This window comes from Centruroides vittatus, unplaced genomic scaffold (assembly GCF_030686945.1).
Source record: "Centruroides vittatus isolate TY-2023 unplaced genomic scaffold, ASM3068694v2 contig_1208, whole genome shotgun sequence".
Classification (NCBI taxonomy): Eukaryota; Metazoa; Arthropoda; class Arachnida; order Scorpiones; family Buthidae; genus Centruroides; species Centruroides vittatus.
Window position 1 is genome coordinate 478,617 of NW_027120772.1, and position 21,136 is coordinate 499,752.

General features: G+C 32.2%; 1 protein-coding gene across 1 annotated transcript in view; it reads left to right on the forward strand.

Annotated features, from left to right (window-relative positions):
• Positions 1 to 8,454: 8,454 nt before the first annotated feature.
• The window catches only part of LOC136985397 (serine/threonine-protein kinase haspin homolog), a 49,930-nt gene continuing 37,248 nt past the window's right edge, over positions 8,455 to 21,136 (forward strand). Inside the window, exons 1-4 of the mRNA XM_067282670.1 lie at positions 8,455 to 8,601; positions 16,203 to 16,251; positions 17,836 to 19,242; positions 19,353 to 19,483. Coding sequence (XP_067138771.1) covers positions 18,226 to 19,242; positions 19,353 to 19,483 — 1,148 coding nt within the window. The 5' untranslated portion in view covers positions 8,455 to 8,601; positions 16,203 to 16,251; positions 17,836 to 18,225. The remainder of the gene's footprint in view (positions 8,602 to 16,202; positions 16,252 to 17,835; positions 19,243 to 19,352; positions 19,484 to 21,136) is intronic.

Genomic DNA, 21,136 nt, shown 5'->3' on the forward strand with positions numbered 1-21,136 from the left:
TGTATGCAACATGTAAGAACAACAAAAAGTATAGACAAACCTTCCTCTTCTTGAGCTTTGATCTGTAAAAAGAAATAAATTTGAAAAATTAAAATTATTTTTACTCTTTTTTTAAGAAAGTGTTAAAATTTGAAATTTTTGGACCTTTGAAGTCCGTTTAACGTTAAAACAATTCCAGATACCAGATCTAACGTATCAGAAATTGTCTACACCTTCCCAACTTTGATTATAATACGACGTATGCTGCACACTTGCTCGTTTCATATGCAAATTCACACAGTGCAACATACACATTTACACATCACAATCCGTCATCGATTATCTAAAAACGTTTAAGTCTCCCTCTGTAGTTATTATCCGGTAGTAAGTATAATCGTCGTTTATAAAATTACATCCACTTACTAAAAATGCTGGGTGCAGGTGCCAATCGATATAAGCTTCCAACCTGCTCTACACTTTACTTTAGAGGTTATATTTACAAGCACAACCTTCCTACAATGAACTAATTACGTTCGTTTTACTCATTATACTAATCTAATCGTTTTTTGTATCTTTATCCTTATATTTCACAAGTGTTATCGAGTGATAATAGCTTACACAATCGATTCTGTAACATCGATACACATTTAAAGTCACGAAACAAACATTTATTATTACTGCATTTAATTAATAGGCTATAAATTTTGGTGTGGTGTTCACCACCTTTATTAGCCTGTAAATCCCTTTCTTCTGTTAAATTCTCTTCCTCTGGCTGTTAAATAACACTAAACCTTCCAAATCTTAATTTTTTTAAAACCTTTTAGTTTCTTACACTCGAGTTTATATCGATGTTGGTGTTTTGGTGTCTTTCTTTCCAATTAAAATACCTAACGATGCCAAAATGTTTCCGAAAGGTTCAAATGACTCTATCTTAAAACGACTTTTTAAGGTTGGAACCATAACAAAACAGGTCCTTGATCGAGAAAGGGTCCTATACAACGGGAAGTTAATTTTAAACCGGTGTCAGATTTCGTTCAATGACTGTTCCTATGATTTATGATGATCGAATGCGGTGCCTCGCCCTTTTCTGCAACACCCGCATTGCATGCAGTTGATACAATGAGTCAGCATATAAGCTAACATTTCCCGTAATTACAGCCACGAAAAAGAGAATTTTGTAGGAAACAAGAAAAATAATATTCAACAAAAGTTAATGCTCTTAGTTAATACGTCTATTCTATAATCTAAATATTCTAAAAGCACCGGTTAATAACGTTTAAAATGTGAAAAAAGTAGCGTAGGTGCCTGCTCGTTAAGTGATTAAAATGAATATATTAATACTTACAACGCCTCGAGGGAGTAAATAAGTGACACGTAACGAAATCCCTCGAGAATTGGCTCAAAAATCCCTATTTTAGAGCCAAGATACAATTGATTTCAAGAGTACAAGCTTCGTAAATAGTTTCAAACTGTTCTTTAGGGAATTTCGATTTAGTAAAAGCCAACTTTTCTATTGAATTATGCACACTTTAGGGAATTATGTTTTTTTATACATTTTTTTTTTGAATATTTCGAGACGAATTTCTCCTTTGTTATTTTTAAATCATTACAGCCTTTTGAAAGTATATAATTAATTTACAAAGAAATTACTGTAAAACCGATTATTCATATTTTTATTTATTTTCATTAACATTATAAGAGAACTTACCAAGATGATGTTGATTAAGGTGATGACGAGATGATGTCGAAGCATGTTTCAATTAAAAGAAGTGGACAAGACATCTAAAAAGAAGATATTCCAATAAATAGTTATTGGGGCATGGTTGCTAAGAGCTTTGTCGGGTGTTCACGGAGTAAACAAACTGAGTTATATCCAAAACAGAGCCAGACTCGAGGAGGGGTGGATCGTCAGCATGCAATGCGTGGCTAATTTTGCCAACAACTAGCGTGCTATGCATATCAATCGCCTTATAGATCTAGTTGCTTATCTGAATTTCAAAGAAGCGTATGCTTACTACGAAAAATGATAAACATCTTTATGTAGGAGGGGTACAACACAGATGGTTTCCCTACTCATATATTAATTTTATATTTAATGTGTTAATTATGTAATGATTTCTAGTTCGAATTAAGAATTACGACTTAACGATGAGTGAATTGTGAAGCTGACTTTGTGTAGTGGAGTGATTGAACAACTCCGTGCTCACTGTAGCATAGCTTAAATCAGGCCTGGCTTAAATTAATATTAGTACATGCTATGAGAAAATTTACATTAATATTTACTGTAACTGGATTCACTATCAACAACTTAACGCGAAAGTAGCTTATTCATTAATATTACAAAGAGTTCCTCGGCTCACGCCGACTTTCAGAGTGTTGTGATTAAACATGAAATTAGAAACAAAAGCTCAGTTTTAATTATATATGTTAAGCAGGGAAAGTTTTATCTCAATTTCATTAATTAATATAATAGTGTTGATTTATTCAGTGTATGGAAAAAGAGTTCTCTTCTAAATTAGCTTAAAATACAAAGAATGGTAAATTTAATCCTTCATATTTTAAGTTTAGACTAATGTGGGTTCAAATTCTAGAGGTAAAATCTCAGTATTTAATGGTTAGAAAGAGATGGCTCGAAGGGAAGCGAAGGAGTGATTCAGCTTAAGTATACAGTACAAAGGGTAGGATATAATGGAACAGTATTGAAACTCTCAATATTTAATCTGTAGGATCTATTTATGGCTCATTCGAATATAATATTACGCTCAAATTAATCTTAAAATCTCGACAATGCGGTAATTATTCAATCTTCTGTCTTAAAATTTATGATTAGGATATTAATAACTAAACTGTATTTGTGTCGTTGACAAACATTATCTAAATATACACACTCCCCCACAGAATTACAGATAAAATTGTTTCGTTTTTACCCTTATCAACTTCGATTTATAAAAAGTAAAAGCAGCATATTTAATGCCAAGTGGCGTGACTCCATTAAAAGAGCGATATCGCCATCCGTCGCCATGATAAACGCGATTTGAATCGCGTGCCTCGGAAACACCCTTAATTATAATTAAGCAGCCTACTTCTGGTGATAAATGTATAATCTACTTTCGAGTTTCGACTGAATTTATATAAATATTATCATAATTTCGTGTATTTTAATTCTTTATTATGCATTTAAAACTCCTGTTTATAGTGCAGGGTGTTCTGTTTCAGTTGCTTAATTTAAGTGTGCTGTTGTGAGTATCAGCAGACAGTTTTCTGTATTCGATAGCTGTTAAGACGTTACAGATTATTAAAAAGTTTGTTTTCAGATTAGTATCAATATCAATGTCATCCAGATTTAACGTCGATTGCTATTAATATCCCCTTTAGAGTTCCGTATTATTGATACTAGAAGTCATAAGTTTACAAGTCTGTTTGAAGCTTAAAAATATTTAATAACAATAACTTTAATAAACTATTCGAAATTCTTTCAGTAACGTTCAATAACACACTTAATGACTCGAGCTATCAATAACGCTTTCAATAGCTCTTGTAGGTGATCAATAATACATTCAATGAATGCGGTAAGTTATCAATATTTTCTGTATTATCAATTTGTTCGTAACTTTAGCCAAGTGTCAATAGCTCCATTCTTAACAAAAATATAATATCAATAGCCCTGTACATGAATAAAAGGAGAAAAATCTTGTTCGTAACTTCAACGTATCGTCAATATTCTATAACTACTTGTTCTCGATATCGGTGCATTATTCGTAACGTGGAGCTGTTCATGAATTAGGTAACGCAGCTATGGGTGAGTAGATATGCCGAGTAATCGTTTCGATGTGTCGTTACGTAATGCTAGGGTTTCAACCAGGACCTACCCGGACCAACCTCTTTAGGAGCCCTCTACTGGAACTGGGCCCAAGGGCCTCCTAACGTTCGAGTCCTCGAAAATATGCAAGATTGAATAGAGCAACAAGTAATAAGATTATTATAAACAGTAAACAATCAAAAGATACGTCTGATAAATTTTATTAAACATAAATATAACAACATGTTTAGCAGAGAAAGCTAATTGAAAAAATTTATGAATATTAACCCTCTATTACGAATTTCTTAAAGGAGCCTCCAAGCTTTTCTTGGCCTAGGGCCTCGCACGTACCAAAGACGGGCCTGGTCTTAACTCTTGGGTAACAGAATAATTCACTTTTGTTACTGAATAGTTGCATAGAGAACCTTAATGTTAAGTCACTGTTTTTGTACATTATACACGTATTCAATGAAATAAAATATAATGTTCGGACCCCTGTGCTGTATATTATTTCTTAGTACGTAATTTATAGACCATCCCACGAATGAAGTATCAAAAACTTTGTTCGCAATATAAAGTTTGAGAAACTTTGTTCGTAACATAAATAAAGTATCAATAACCCTTGCTGGCAACATAAGTTTATCAATAACTCATCCTGAGTTAGGCCTACATCTTATTCTATTATCATCTTTATTATCAGAAACTCTGTTCATCGGTAAAAACTATATAAGACAATAACGAATCAATGACATTTCGTAAGTCGACAGTGATGCTGAACTTGAACAACTTCGAACGTGGATAGATTTTAGACAGTATCAAACAGATTTTTATATACGAAAAACGATTGATATTTGTATTAATTATCATTATCGATCCGTTTTGAAAGGGTACATAGATACCAGCAATAACAAACGTTACCAAGAAACCAAAGTAGGGCGTGTGATGTAGTGGAATGTGATACACGCGTACGTTATAACAACATCCCCGATCGATTCCCTATCAAGCTTTAACAATCAAATATAAATTCAAACGAAAATTTGCTATTTTTGGAAAGTCACGTGAATTGAACACCTAGAATACAGGCATTATCAAAACACGGGACAGAATATTCGCGAGAGTGATGGACGATAAATTCGATTTGAGCCGAATTTTTCTAAAAAATTTGGTGTTTAGAAAAAAAGTGTTTTTTTATTTGAATAATTCATGACCCGTTAATCGAAGTTTTCAAATTTATACATTTAAAATCTGATAATTGTACTTTTCGGATTTAAATGGTAATTTTTTTACATCAAAAATTCAGATTTTTTAGAAGATAACGTATAAGTAAAGGATTTAAAACATGGCGGCATAATTTGCTTTGTTAAATTATATTTTAACGGTTCGTATAATTAGTTTAAAAGGGCTTAACAAGTGCATTTATCCGCAACTTTGAATGAAATAGTGCTGTACATTACACACCACAACCTAACAAAACATTGTGTATGACAAACTACACAATTATATCGTCACAAATAATTGATATTTCGTCACATATAACAGTTTTTTCAATGTTGCCGATCTATAACATATAGAAATTTTCATGTAAATTCTCTATTCAAACCGATAAAAACTACAAAAGTAATTGGGTGAACGTTTGAAATTTAATAAACTTTCTCATAGCTGTTTGATTGGATAAAATACAATGAAAACAAACTGTTTATTGTCCATATCGATTGAGCCTTGTTGTATTTCGTCACGGGCCGCTGACTGTTTCGTCGTAAAATATAGTGTTCTAGCAAAAAGTCTCGTATCTATAAAAATACACCAAAATTCTTAAAATACTGTATTAACACTTTATGGAAATCGGCCTAAAACGTAAAAATTATCAAAATTAATACCCCCGAAAATCCATGACAACACGTAACGTAAAAATCCCCGATAACATCTAAAAAGTTCCAAGATACCCCGAGAGAACCCTAAAGTAGTTTATTAGGCGTTATCGGGAGAAATTAGTTAAATCTCAGAACAATTTTTCACAAAATTATAAAGAACTTTCTGAATCTAAACGCCGATTTTTTAAACAGAATTTACTCAAGAAATTATTTCCAAAAAACAAAAAAATTGAAAGCTTCCATTTTCCTTTATCTACAAAGAAGTTTCTCGAGAGTTTTCTATTAAGGAAAACAAGAGATTTACAGATAAATCAGACAGTTTTTAAGATTAAATTCAAATTTAGATTTATGGCGGAGCCGCGTAGTCCAATTTTTATAGCAGTTTGGCATTTAAATACGTTGTCGTCTGACACTTCGTGAGGGTTTGTGAGGCTCGCGTGACCTTACAATTCGTCTCGACTTCCTTCGCGTGGCACCGACTCACTTTCGCGTGACTGTCGAGCGTGATTGGCACTTTCCACTCGTTTAATTCGTCGAACCGAATCCAAAAAAAGAGGAAAAGTTGCTACTGGGCGCTGTTGATGAAAACGAATATCTTCGTTGAAATTTTAACCAATCAAAACTTGACTTTCATTTAGTTTCCACGAGTATCGCGTATCACGAGTAATTTTTTAAATCTTGAAACTTACAGAGGACGTTCAAGACTTTCCAAGTCTGCAAAGCTATCACGAATAACCTAAATCTATATTTTAAAAGCAACAGTTTGATTTTTTCGAGTGTGCATTGCCAGGATATGGGCCTACAGCAAATGGTCTCCTACACCACAATAAACCTTCACAATAATTACCTACTGCTACTACAAATAATCTAAATTTCGTAGTACTGATTCTACAAATTCATAAAAATAGACTGACAACGAATAACGTTTTAAATCTTAAAAATTATAATTTAGGTCTTCTGTTGTATAGATATATCGCAAATTATCAAATCTTGTAGTATAGAAGTCCATTATTTAAGTCTTCGGGCCACAATGTCAGTCTAATTTGAAGCTTAGAAGGCCCACCGCCGAAAGGCGGTGAAGCCGAATGATTATACACATTTCTTTCAATCTTTAAACTTTCAAATAATTTCATCTGTCTACTCGATACATTCGTTGTGTGGGCCATTTTCTTACAAAGTCGACGTAGAGTAAGAGATGTGGAATATATATATTATTAAGTGCCAACGGAAGAAAATGGTATTGTGCACGAAAGACACACGCATCAGAATTTTCTCATTTTAACTCCAAAATGTCACGTCATTGAGTTAAAATCGTTTTTGCGCATTAAGCCAACACGAACAATCGCTAAAGGTGACGACAACGAATCGACTAGAAGCCAAATTAACTAAACAGAAAAATTCTTTTCTAAAATTAAGCAATTAATTAACAGAAGATTAAAAAAGAAAAAAATTGTGATGTATTTACACGCAGTTTTATTACAGTATTTTGTGGTAATTGATGATAAATAAACGGAGCATTCCAATACACTTGAAAGCGGAAAACAGCATTTGTCATGCAGTCCAACTGTCATATAGAATGATCACAGGTCTCGCTTTAAAAAAATTTATTTGAAAAATATTAAATCGAAGGAAAGGAACGTAAATGTGGCTCTTTGTTTAGCCGAACTGAATTTAATTTGATATTTGAATTTCGTCTGAAAGAAATCTAGGAGAATGGGACCCACAAAGAGCCTAAGATTTCGAGAAAGAACAGATTGATGTTCGGATGAAGAAGACACTGACTGAAAGTGCTGCAAGACAGAAGTAACATAAATATAAATGAAATAAAAAAAATAAAAATTTATTAAAATTCTGTGTTAATATTATGAAAATTTGAGTATTTATTTAGGCTACTACATAACAGGAAAAATCAATTCGAGCTCATATACTTGACTAAGGACTCTTCTAAAGGTTTTATAAGGAGAATTTTCGAAATTTGATAAACTATTTTTCCTATAAATTTTCGATAGTTTCAGACATTAACACAGTTGTTTAAGTAATTTAGAAATTGTCGTGTATAAAAATTGAAAAAACACTTTCAATCGTTTTTCGTTAAAGTATCGCACCGTACTTGTCTTCTCTAAGCGGTTAAATTGAAACGTACTCTACTTAAGCACAACATGAAAGAAATTCAATATCTATAGCAAAAATGATTTTTCCGCAAAGATACAGCGAGAAAGCGTTGCATTCTAATTTATGCTTTGAATTAGATAATAATTAGAGTCGTAAAAGAAAGCCAGAAGTTTAGATTCTGTAATAACTTAAAAATGAAAAGCTGCAGATAAATATAATGAGTAAGCAATTTCAAGAATATAACTAGTTTAGGCGGCGCCAAGAAGAAATTTTCTTTCTCCAAAAAATGTAAAATGCGCTGAAATTTTAGTTTATAATATTACAATTTACACTAGTCGCTTGTAAATGTTTAATTATTTTACTAAAAGTACGTTAATATTTCGGTAAGAAGTCTCCGTGTAAATTATTAAATAAAACGATCCATAATTTCGTAAATAAAAATATAATTCCATTCCATTATGGTAAATAGTTTTTAATATTTTAAACTAAATATTTTAAATAATTAGAAAAATTAAGATGAATTAAACGGTATGAACGAGGCCCAAATGGCGGTCTGTTTAAAAATATTCCAAGTTTTTGGCTATAATTTGGCTATTAAGTTAAGCTGCGATACGGACAAGTCGGCAGGGTTTTTGAATATTTAGCGCGAGTTGGTCTATTTGTAAATAGAATGCGAGCTTGAAATTGAAAAATGGACAAGCGAAATGGAAAGAATTACTTAAAAAGGAATCGAAAAAGACAATTAAAGGTAGAAACGAGCTTGGAAGAAAAGCAAGATGGAGAGAAATCCAGTTTTTTGTTTAATTTGATCTCTTTTAGGGAAGAAAATGTCATTGATAGGTTTGTAAAGGTTATTTTATGTATGGGATTTTAATTTGACTCGGTATGTGCACCTGTGTAATTGTTTTGGGTTTATACCATGAGTTGTATGTGACTAAAACATGAGTTAGACTTACCAAATAACGTATGATCGATTGTTTAGAAGTTGCCAACGATTTTGTGCTTGCGTATATTTGTTCCGTGAGTGTTTAAAATCGGATTAATTAAAAACATGTCCGCATTCATCGACATTAACAATAATACATTCCAACATTTACAAATGGTGTTAATTAATGCATAGAGATTAAATTACAACAAATGTCAGGAACAATTGATATAGGTAGACTTTTCCTGACTTGTATGTGATGGGGAAGATATGTAGAAAAACGTCATCGTGACATCGGTTAAAATTCCCTACACCAGTGCCGTAACTAGCCATTCCTATGCCCTGTGCAAGAATTTGCATTTAAACCCCTTAATCAATTAGGTTTGGGAAAATAAAACAAAGCGTGCGTTTTGGGCCCCCCTTCCGAGTGGACCCCGTGCGGGTGCACCCGTTGCATCTGCCTAGTTACGGCACACCGTGTAAACGGTAAAAGAAATACTCGATGAAAACGTACGGTATAATTATTATATATAAAACTGTAATAACAAGTTCGAGGAATTAACAAAATTCGGAATTTTATCTAAGAAGTTAGAAAATTATGTTATTAAATGAGTTCGTAAGGAGTTACGTATTGTAAATAAGTAATTCCTTTAAAAACAAGCACGAGTCATTTATGTAAGAAATCGGGAAAAAGGTTTAGTTTATGTGAACGGAGTTAATAAGAGTTACGTAGACGTGTAGCTTTTTATTAGAAGCTACACGTCTATGAAATTTAAGTAGCTAGCGGCTTATAAATAATTATAAAGGACTTTTAAGGAGTTATTTATATAAGAAACAAAAACAGAGTCCGAACTCTTATTGCACGAAATATAACCAAATCGATCGAGACGTACAAGAACTATAGACGCACTTTCCGAAATATTATGTTTCGATTGATTTGATTTCGATTTTGGTTTTGGTGTAAAGGCCGGTTTTAATTATTATTTTATTATTTTTAAATTTAATTATTTGTTTTTATTTAATTAACTGGCTACCTAGTATTAATAAATATAAATATTATATTAATAAATTTTTGTTATTTAATTTTACTTAAGCTTAATTAAACACAAATTCTTGAATGCCATTTATATTATGTGTATGTCAGTTAACGCAGTTTTTATTAATTTGATTTAAATTCGACTGTGGTGTGTGCCAAAAAACAGAAATAGTATCTTTTCTACGTGCACGTTGAATTGTAATTTAAATAGCAATGTCGTCGTCGATTTGTATTGTGACGTGAGGCGATCTGGATGCCGCTAACTTCCGAATCGGTAGTCTTGTCGTTAATTGGTCGGGCCGTCGATTTTCTTTAACGCGGGAAGCGTAGGAAGTTGACGTCGGTGGCCGGCTCTACCGAGCAGCTTGTTCGGCAACTGGGGCAAAAATAAGTTCGAAATTTAGTTCGTAAACTGAATTGTTCGAAAGGTGAGGTGTTTGAAACCCGAGGTTTGTACAGTACTATATTTGATTTTTAGGACTTTGAGTACAGACATTTGTAATTTATATCTGACAACCAAGAGTCTCTGCCACTTTCATAAGATAGTATTTGTAGATTAATGACATAGTCTTGCATTTTACAACAGTAAGCTAAATATGGTACTGATGATGGACAGCTGATTAACATAACAGATGATCAAAACAGTTAATTGAAAGTAATATGATTATAATCAGAAAACAAGTTAGTATCAGTAATAGTTGGATAATTAGATAACTTAATGTATTTTTCTGCAATAATTGCTGTTTGATTTGTGTATTTTTTTAATTAAATGTAATTAAATTAAATGTAAAATGTAATTTTGTTAATTAAATCTTATTAATATATTAACACAGCAATTATTTATTAGCATCGATTAATTAAACTTATATTAATGAAAATATTTTAGTGATGTAAATATTAAATTGGCAGTTTCTAAATACTGTATTTCAATATGTAAAAATGGTAAGATTCTAGCATTCTTATCATTTCATAATCTTACCATAAACTCACCACTTGGAATTGATAGCTTTCTTTTATTAATTATCTATTAGAATAATTACAATGAATGCTGTTGTTATATTTATAGTATGAAAATATACAGTTTATGAATTTGTTGCTATAGCAACTATTATGTTAAAAGTAATTTTTTGTGGTAGGAAGCAAATTTAAATTTAAATCAATATACATATCACAGATTGCAAAGTGAAATTAAGCACTTTTTTCAGACATTATTGTCCCAGCATCTTGATTTTCTATTGTATAGATCAGTGGTTCCCAAGTGTGTGCCACAGTGCCTGTGAGGAAGCTGCAAAATATTATAAAATTTTCATAATTTTACTTCCACTTTCAATTCAATGTGATAAGATGCAACATCTATCAGACCTGATGCAAATCACTAACTTAGTAACTACCTCTTAACCTTTTACTGGTGTGTAATCCCTCTTTGTCCAAACTCTTAACACAAATAGGTGTATAGAAACGTTTTTGAACCACAAACGTCGGTTCTTCCTCGGGCAATACAAATTTCGTTGGAACTGCCGTTCGAATCGCTTCAAATTAGTCGAAATTATGTTCGAATTCACGTTTCCCGTTTACGTAATACTGACGCATGTGCATTAGTTGACCGACTCGGCTAATGTAAACTATCATTCGTAAGGGCCTGCCACGCTAGTGCAGGCATTAACTTAGTAATAAAGGTGGCACATAGAATTGCAAAATGTAAAAAGCCTCATACCATTGCAGAAAAACTCATTCTACTGGTTGCTGTGGATATGGTGAATATTATGATCGGTGGATATGCTGCGTAGCAGCTTTCAAAAGTGCCTCTGTCCAATAACAGTATCGGTCACAGAATACAACACATAGCAAAGGATTTCCAATGTTTACTTATTGAAAAAATGGAAGGGAAGGAATTTGGGTTGCAGCTGGATGAGGACACAGATAATAATAATGATGCTCACTTGATTTGCTATGTACTGTACAGTTTATAGATAATTATAACATTGTAGAAGACTCTCTCTTTTGTAAAAGTATCACTGCTGGTGCTAAGGCTCACGACTTGTTCGAGATCCGTGATATTTTTATTTCCAGAAATAATTTGGAGTGGACCAAATGCATTGGTATCTTTACTGATGGTGCTCGTTCTATGTTCGGATGTTAAGGAGTATTGCAAGCACTATTTTAAAGCAAAGACCCTGATGCACTGTGAACCCATTGTGTTATTCACAGAAATGCACTCGCATCAAAATATCTTGAGTCCTACATTGAACCAGAATACGTAGTACATGTATGTTATGAAAATGGCTGTTGAAGGCAAGATTTTTCAAAAAACTATGTGAGGATGTGGAATCCGAGCACACGTCTTTGTCGTACTACAGTACTTCGAGAAAGTACAAAACACCACAAGAGAGCAATGGCTCTCTTGAGGTAATGTTTTGTCTTGTACATTTGAACTGCGACAGGAAATTAATATTTTCTTAGAGAGGAAGACCACAAGTATGCCAAAAATTTTGTGATTAAAGATTTTTTGGTAAAACTAGCATATTTATGTGATATTTTTGAAAAGCTGAATGCTCTGAATCTCTCCCTGCAGGGAAGCAACATACACCTTTTAAAGTTGATTGAGAAAATTTCAGCTTTTATAAAAAAAATTAAAACCATGGAAAAGAAAAATAAATTAAGATGGAGGAAAAGAATGTTTTCTTTTGTTGCAACAGTTTTTGACCTTCAGTGGAGTTGATTTCTCTCAAGGTATGAAATCCAGTTTTGAAGAACATTTCTCACAGCTTATCACTTGGTTTCAGAAATATTTTCAAAATGAGTAATATCGATAAATTTGCACGAATTCAAGCTCCATTCAATGCCGGTGCCCCATCTGAATTTACTGCTGCAGAAGAAGAGAATCTTATCGAGTTGTCTTACGACAATACGTTGAAAACAAAATTTAGCAGCATGGAATTAACTGAATTTTGATATCCAAATATCAGTAAAAAGAGGAATATCCTCTTCTGAGTGGTAAAACTCAGAGAATTTTAATTCTATTTGCGACTTCTTATTCGTGCGAAGCTGGGTTTTCGGCTGTCACTGTGATAAAATCTATATATCGCACGAAAATCAATGTGGAGAAGGAAATGTGGGTGGCTGTGTCCAGTTTGATTCCAAGGTTTGAGAAAATATGCAGTGATCAACAGGTTCTTCCATCTCACTAATTATAATTAATTGAATTTGTTCAATTACATTTTTTTGTTACCATAAATATGTGTTTTACTGTCCTAACTCTTTAATTAAAAAGATATTGGCTATTTCGCAAATTGTACTTGTTAGAATTTGAGATGAGGCACCTTGGGAAAATGTGAATTTAGCAAGGGCACCGAGAATCAAAAGTTTGGACTACTGGTATAGATAGAATTTATAGCTTCTTATTAATAATTCTTAATAGCAGGTAATTTCAAGATTTAAGTTGACAAGTTTTTCCTCATTCTTATTAGAATTGTTTTAACTTTAGATTACACTCACCTTCTACACTCACCTTTTACAGAAGTCTGAAATTTCTTACGACATTATTATCAACAGGTGTTTAAATAGCAGTGAGAAGGATTCCCTTTTGCCTGCTTGGTATTCTCTTAGTCTTTCAGATCAACTGCTGTTGTCACAGTCCACTTCCTGCCTGTGTACTCTATATCATATTCTTTCCTAATCAACACTGGCATTATATTCTCATCTGTCCACATCTGAGAATGATCCATTGAAAATGTCAAAGTTAGCATCCCTTTAAAGTTTGACTTTACCTACTATTAAAGCTGCATTGATTAATTCATTGGATTAACTACAGTTGCAAGTTCATCTTTTGTACTGTGATTTTTGTAGACTTGACAATATTGTTTTTGTTTTCCTATTTTCTTAATATCTAATGGTAAATTTTTTTTTGCAGATAAATGTCAAAATAGATATATTTTAACTTTAAAAACTTTGTATACTGAAGCTATAGAATTCAAACTATTTATTTATTTATTTACGCTCATTAAGTAATGCTGTAATGCATGAGATTACTACTCTCAAGAAAACAATGACTCAAAAAAAAAAAAACAGTAAAGTACAAAATTAGTTTTTAAGAATGAAGTAAATTTATTTAAATAAAATAAATTTTAAAAAAGTTGATAAATCAAACTGAATATAAGACCACAATATTAGTAAAAAACAGCAAAATTAGTGTAAATTGAAATTAGATTGCATAATTTTGATGTCACAATGCCAGACTGCAACAGAAAAGGGGTGTGTTTACAAATTGAGTCAAGCTCAATCTTTACCATAATGGCAAGTAGAAAAATTAAGTATTGACCTCATTAGGCACCAAATACAACACCAATCCTGCCTTCCTAACATGAGCCACAATGTGCTACAGTAATGAGATTGACATTGTAGCTTACAATGACTCAAAAAACTGAGAAACTGCTCTGAGAACTAACCTTTTCTTGTCTTATGCTGCATTTATGGATGCAGAAGTTTGAAATGAATAATAGCAAAACACATAATTCTGTATAATGAATTTTCTAGAATTTTGTGTGATTTATAACTTTTGAGAACTTGACTATCTAAAGCAGTGGTTCTTAAAGTGGGTGCCGGAGGCAGTGTACCGAACGGTGACCAAAGGCAAAAGTTGGGGTCACCGACGGCCGTTCCCTTTCCTCCGTTAAATGGATAAGAGGAAATTGCATTTAATGGTTTACAGATGTCGAGAACAATGTACGGTAAGGGCACAAAGTGTGAGATTCATAGAAAAGTTTTCCTAAGAATATTTCCAATTTTTTTCTGGCATAAGAGAAAATGGGTTATGGGCATTGGGTATAACTTTGTGGAACAAAGGGGTGAATCGAAAAAGTTTGGGAATCACTGATCTAAAGAAACACTAAGCCCCAACCTTTTTGTACCTAAGAGCACATTCTAGAATACCGGCTGGACGACAGGCACCATTTATTTTTTCAAGGTGAATTTATATTTGGACATAGTTAACAGTGCTGGATTAAGCCTCTAGCGGGCCCTAGACAAAATTTAAATTGGGGCCCCATTTAAATAAGTTGCTTCTAAACAAATCTTATATAATGTGACATTAGCATTGGTGACACCCGGTGTGGATATCGTGGTGTCACCCAGGAATATTTCTAGATGGTGCGAGAGATATGGTGGCGTAGATTACTTCTGACACACGATGGCTGTTGACTTTTTTTTTTTTTTTTTAAGTTAACAACTACCGAAATTTCTAGGTCACTCCAAGTTACAGGCCCTACACGTTTCCCTACTTTCATTTTACAGTATTCAGAACGGACCGTTTTACTTCATTTCAAGTATGGGAAATTGAATTGGTGCAGATTTGGCGGAGGGGAAAAAGAGATCGGTCGCATTTCGCTTTGTGCTTTCATCTGTGTTGGACGCCATTTCTACTTTTGAATGGTTAATCATTCAAAGTGAAAAAACTTTTACATAGCATTTTATTGAAAACCGAAATATTTTTATTTTTATCGTGGTCGCACAGTGGCGGGCACACGTAAAACGATTGGCGGGCGCCATGGTGCCCGCGGGCATAGGGTTGGGGACCACTGCACTAAGCTGTTACTTTTTTTTTTTTTTTTGGAAAGATTATAATGATGTGTTTATTTAAAGGAAATGAAAAATATGCTAATTTAAAATTTGTTTTGTATACTAGTATTTTTTATATATTAACAGGACTTATTATACTGGAAAATATGGATGCAGAAATTTAGTCTTACAGATCAAAAATAATGTTCTTTATTTAGTTCACCCGAACACATACACTTTAAACTCGTGTTTCGGACTCGTTCGTTCCTCCTCGGCAGGCCTTTAAACGACACTTTCTACAATTAAGAATAAAAAAACATTTCTGAGTACAATTATAACTAAAATTAACTAAAACACAATCATTTCCCGACAATGAATTAAAAATTCTTACAGATTCTATATTTCCGAACTTCTTTACATTTCCAATTAAACTTACGATCCACAGCAACCATACAATTTGATACATTCCTAATTTTTAAACATTAAAATCAGTTTAAAAAGATAAATTGAATTATTATCTAAATTATTATTTCAATTGACTTACTTCTTTTTGTTTATTTTTTTCTACTTAATTTCTATTCTAATTGGTTCTTATCACTTCTTTTATACCCCTTCCTCCCCCTTTTATAATGCTTATCCATGGTTGGTGGATCTCTCTACCATTGTTGTTATTCATTTTATTAGTTTGCTTAATTATATTTAAATGCTCATACAGTTGTCTTTTATAATTGTTTTTTTCCTTTTTCCTGATTTTTACCTGTCCTGTTAATATATAGAAAGTACTAGTATACAAAATAAATTTTTAATTAAGATAGAAAGGACACAAAGGCATAATAATTGAAAAATATGCTATTTAATACAAGAAATTTTTAAAAATAAATATATATTTTATTAAACAGTTATGAAAATATTTAATCATATTTTCAGGAGATGCAAAATTTTATCTTTTTCAAACAGCAACAGTCTAGAAGTATCTGTAAGTATTAATGTATTTTATTTTATATTATGTATAAGATAAAATATACTTTGATAAATAAAATAGTTTTGGAACACATGATTTTCACTTACACAGTTTTCATAATAAATTATTTAAAATGGAGGAAGTTGTGTTATGGAAATTCAAAACTTTTGATGGAAACATCAAAGTGTAATTCTCGGTTCTATCAAAATTGCTTTTCTTCCTTGTTACGAGCGTAGTCGCATATACCTTATCGGAAGTATGCAAAAGCCGAATTCTTTATTGGAACGATATTTTATATTATATATACAGTGGATGCTGCTTATTGTGATCACAGAGTCAAACTGATGATTACAATAATGGAAAGAAACAAAAAAAAGGTAGAAAATGAAACACTGCTTTGTATAGTAAAAAAATTTATTTTTGATTGTCTACAACCCCTATATAATAAATCATTAATGAAGCATTTGTACGAATTTTTTATTGAAAACTTACTTGATTGACATCAGTGCTTACTACAGTTTGGCAGTTTGAAGGGTTGGTTATAAATACAGTCAAACCTGTTTTTATGCGGGGGATAGGGACTGCATTAAAAAAAATCTCACGAAACTTCACGAATGGCTGTAAATAATAGTTTTCGCAACACAATTAAAAAAATAATTTTTTTATGCGGTCAACAGGGACCGCATAAAAAAAAGTCTCACGTAGAAAATAACTCAAAACCGTACGAAATAGAATTTATTGACAAGAGATGTCAGCACTTGACTGCATCGTCTGGTCTATCGTCTGTTTTACATATTTTTGTCCAGGTGGTGTTTTGTTGACTTAAAAAGTAAATTATTTCATTTTTCGCATATTCATGCAATAATATTACTATAATAAGTGCATTTATGCTATAATAAGTTTATTTAGCTATAATGAGTCAACGTGAGACATGACGAATCGCACGAGACTAGTCGCCAACTATACCGCACAAATTAAAAATTCGCATTAAAAAAATCGCACAAATAAAAATCGCACATAAAAAGAGCGCATAAAAACAGGTTTGACTGTACTTGTTTTAGATTTTTTTTAAAGTATAAAAACTTGCAGAAAGAGAATATTGAGGAATAGAGTGCACAATTTTTTTTATTTTCTGTTTTTATTCACAGTCAAATGTCTATAAATACAGGGTGTCCCAAAAAGATGCACTCGCTCTTTGATAGACGATTAATAATATGTTTTTTTAATTTAGTAATAGGTTTTAAATTAATGTATTTATTTATTTGTTTATTGATTTAACTTCTTAGGACTGTGTGTTTGTCAAGACACGTCTATTTACAAAAAAATATTTATATATTTGACAATCAAAGAGTGAGTACATCTTTTTGGGACACCCTGCAGATATTTGGCTGTTAATAATTTATTATTAATGCTCCCTTAGCGTAAAATGCATATACTGCTTGGATATACAAGTGACAAAAATGATTTCAATTTACTTTATAACAAATTTACCTAGAACTTGTTCCATATATCTGTTTATGTTTGTTCTGTTTTTTCATTTGTCACACATTAAATACAGTTCTTTATCCAATTTTAAGAATGTTTGTTTACTTTTTTCAGTTTTCAAAAGGAAGAAAAACATCAGAAGACAGTGCTCATCTTTTCCAATCACCCTTTTGTCCTGATAGTTGTTTTATTTATGGAAACAAAGAAAACTCTAAACCTATTTCAAAAAATGTTAAATTTAAAAACAAAAATGGTAAGAAAAATAAGAATATTACCATTCAAAATATTCAGGAGGCTGGAAGTAAGAAAAATTCAAAAAAGAATACAAAATTGAATAGGAATAATAATAGCATTGTCAACAATTATGTGGAAAAGTGCACCGTCGACTGGAGTGAAATTGAAAATTTTGATCTTATTGTTGAAAAGAACATTAAAGAGGTAGAGAAAATCAAATTAGATTTAAGTGACAGAGAAAGTAAATTGGAAAAGGTAAATAAGAAGAAAATGAATGAAAGTATAAGCTCAAAAATGGATAAAAATTTATTCCAATCTTGGGAGAACAGGAATATAACTAATATCGAAGTGACTGAAAATGATCTTTGCATTCAAAGTATAAGTACACAAGATAATACTAAAGATGAATTAAGTTTCAGGTCACTCTCTGAATTAAATTTTTCATCTTTAAAAGAAATTTTGAGTCCCACTCTCGGTTTGGGTAAAGTGAAACCTAAATATGGTTTGACAACCAGCACACCAAACGTGACACCTGTGAAATTTGGCCACAAAACATTTAATAATTATGACAATTTAATAGATAACTCTGTGGTGAAATCACCATTTCAGAATTTCGAATGTTCGGCATTAGAAAGCACCAAGGCAAAGCTGGAATATCTAATCGGCAAAACCCAAATTCGTGACGATATTCTAATGTATAAAGGGGAGAAATCGAGCAATTCGATTTACAAAACTCAAGCTGTTAAAGGTGCTCGTGATAAAAATTTTCCTGTTGTTTTAGAAAATTTAAACATATTTGAAACAGAACCAGATTTATCTATTAGAAAAGATGTATTTATGAGATATTCACATGAAATATCAAAAGATAAAGCAATTGGATCTGTGTCTTTGGCTTCTGATTATTCAAAAGTACTGTTTAATTCTCTTTCACTGCATGAATCAAATGTAAATAAATCAGAAGAAAAACATAGCAATAAAATCCCTTCAGATGAAGATAACTTTTATACTTGCAGAAAAAGCTTTTTGAAATGTACAAGAGTCCCTGTACCTAAAGTATCCACAAATGGAAATTTTTCAAAATTTGTTCAGTATTCACGATTGCCACACCAGAAATATTATCTGGACAATTTGTCTTTATTACAGAAATCGTATAATATTGATGGCAGTTTCGAAGAAGTCAAAGAATCCTCCACATGCTACTTTAAATCTTATTGTGAATTTGTATCACTCGTGCATAACTTATCTAATTTTGTAGATCACGAAACCAAAACTGTTTCTAAGTCTTCAGTAAGTTTTATTTGTTTACTCTGTGTTCTCCATAGTTTGCAGTCGTATGCTATTAAAAGTTTTGCTTTTCGTGTTTATATTAATAAATTTCTTTTTCCTATAAATTTAAGAAAGCTTCGAGCAAAGACGATACGAATCTATCGGTCGGGGAAGATGTTTTGGAAAATAACCCGAGCGTTATTGTTTTAACATTGTGCAATCAAGTGGCACCTCTGAGGTTTCTGGAAGTTATAACTCCAGAGTAAGTTTTATCATTATATGTTTATGATATTACTTTTATATCTAATATAAAACTAATTTTAATGTTTAAAAGTGCGAAATGTTCAAATCTTAGGATTATTTAGCAAATTAAAGAAACACTTAATATAATTTTAGTAAAAACTGTTGTAAAGATTATTTTTTTATGATAGTTATTTTAATGTCAAAGAAAGCAATAATATCAAACTTTTTTCTTATTGGTGAGTACTTTAAGTAAAACATTAGTTTCGTCAGATAGTTGAACAGACTACAAACACTAATCATCAGCCCACAACTATCATTTTTGTAGATATATCTGCAATGATAGAAATTCTGGGTGTTTGTTGAAGAAATCTGGGGTTTACAAAATTCTCCTTTGAAACTTTTCCTCCAATAGTTTAACATATTACATTGATGTAATGTCCAGAAAGCTGTCGTATACCTATGTGAGATCCGGAAATTATTGCACAATTAATTATAATGTTGGGTAAAAGTTTTTCCCAATTTACGGTATTTCTGTCTTCTCACGGGTCCAATAAATAAAGAACGTGTAAACATTAAGTTAAACCATCAACAATCATTCAAAATCATCAACATTATTCAGTTGTTGATGTGTGGGAACATGTACAGTTAAAACAATTCCACAATGAAAAGAGAACAACGTGGAGTCGTGAGACCGAATTCCCACACCTGGATGGGGATATAACGGCCGCACGTCCGATCTTTGGGCGGACATCCCCAGAAAGAGCCATAGACTGTGCTTGTCGTGCCATACTCCTGGCAGACCTACAACAAAGTGAAGACCCTCTCCTAGAAGCAATTGTTCACAAGAAGTGTCTTTTACATTGTGACTAGTGACACTGACGTAACGTCCGGAACGACTCCTCGTTCTTTTCGGATACTTCCCTACCGACCGCCGATCCGGGAACATTTTGCCGACATTCGATTAAACTGGATCTGGAAACATTGGTTATATTCATGAGGTATTGTACTTAGATTTGTAAACTCTCTCTCTCAGTAGTAGATAGTTACATGAGAACGGTATCTCTAGAACCGTGTGGCCAAGTATACGTTTATTAGCTGTTTTTTGTAATTCACTTTATTTTTATATTAAATTTGTTGTTTCATTAAAATTGGTGTTGATTCAGTTATTACTCGGAACATGGATTCCTATCGACTTACCCACTGCACTCCCCATTTGACAAGTAGTCCTCCTATTTAACTGCCATGCAGTGACACTTGAGCAGGACTCACCGTTCTGATGTCGCAAAACGGTTTAAAGCTTTACTCTCTAACCCCTGGCTTCTTGCACCTATCTGAACATGACATCTAGCATGCTAGGCAGACATCAGAATTAGTGAAATGCATGTTAAAATCTTTTCTTGATTTCTTTTGCGCTGTTTCAATTATTTCAGATGTGTTTAGACTGTGATTTACATTTTGTTTGAAAACTCATATATTTTGGATACAAATCTATGCAATTAGCCCACTTTATCTCTCTCCCAATATTGGATGTCTGTTTATAATCTGAAATAAAAATAAAATTATTTAGCTAGGAATGCACAGAATTATATTATACATTTATATGTTTTTATTTTCAATAATATTATGTATATTGTTTTCAAATATCTAAAATATTTATGTACAATAGAACCGT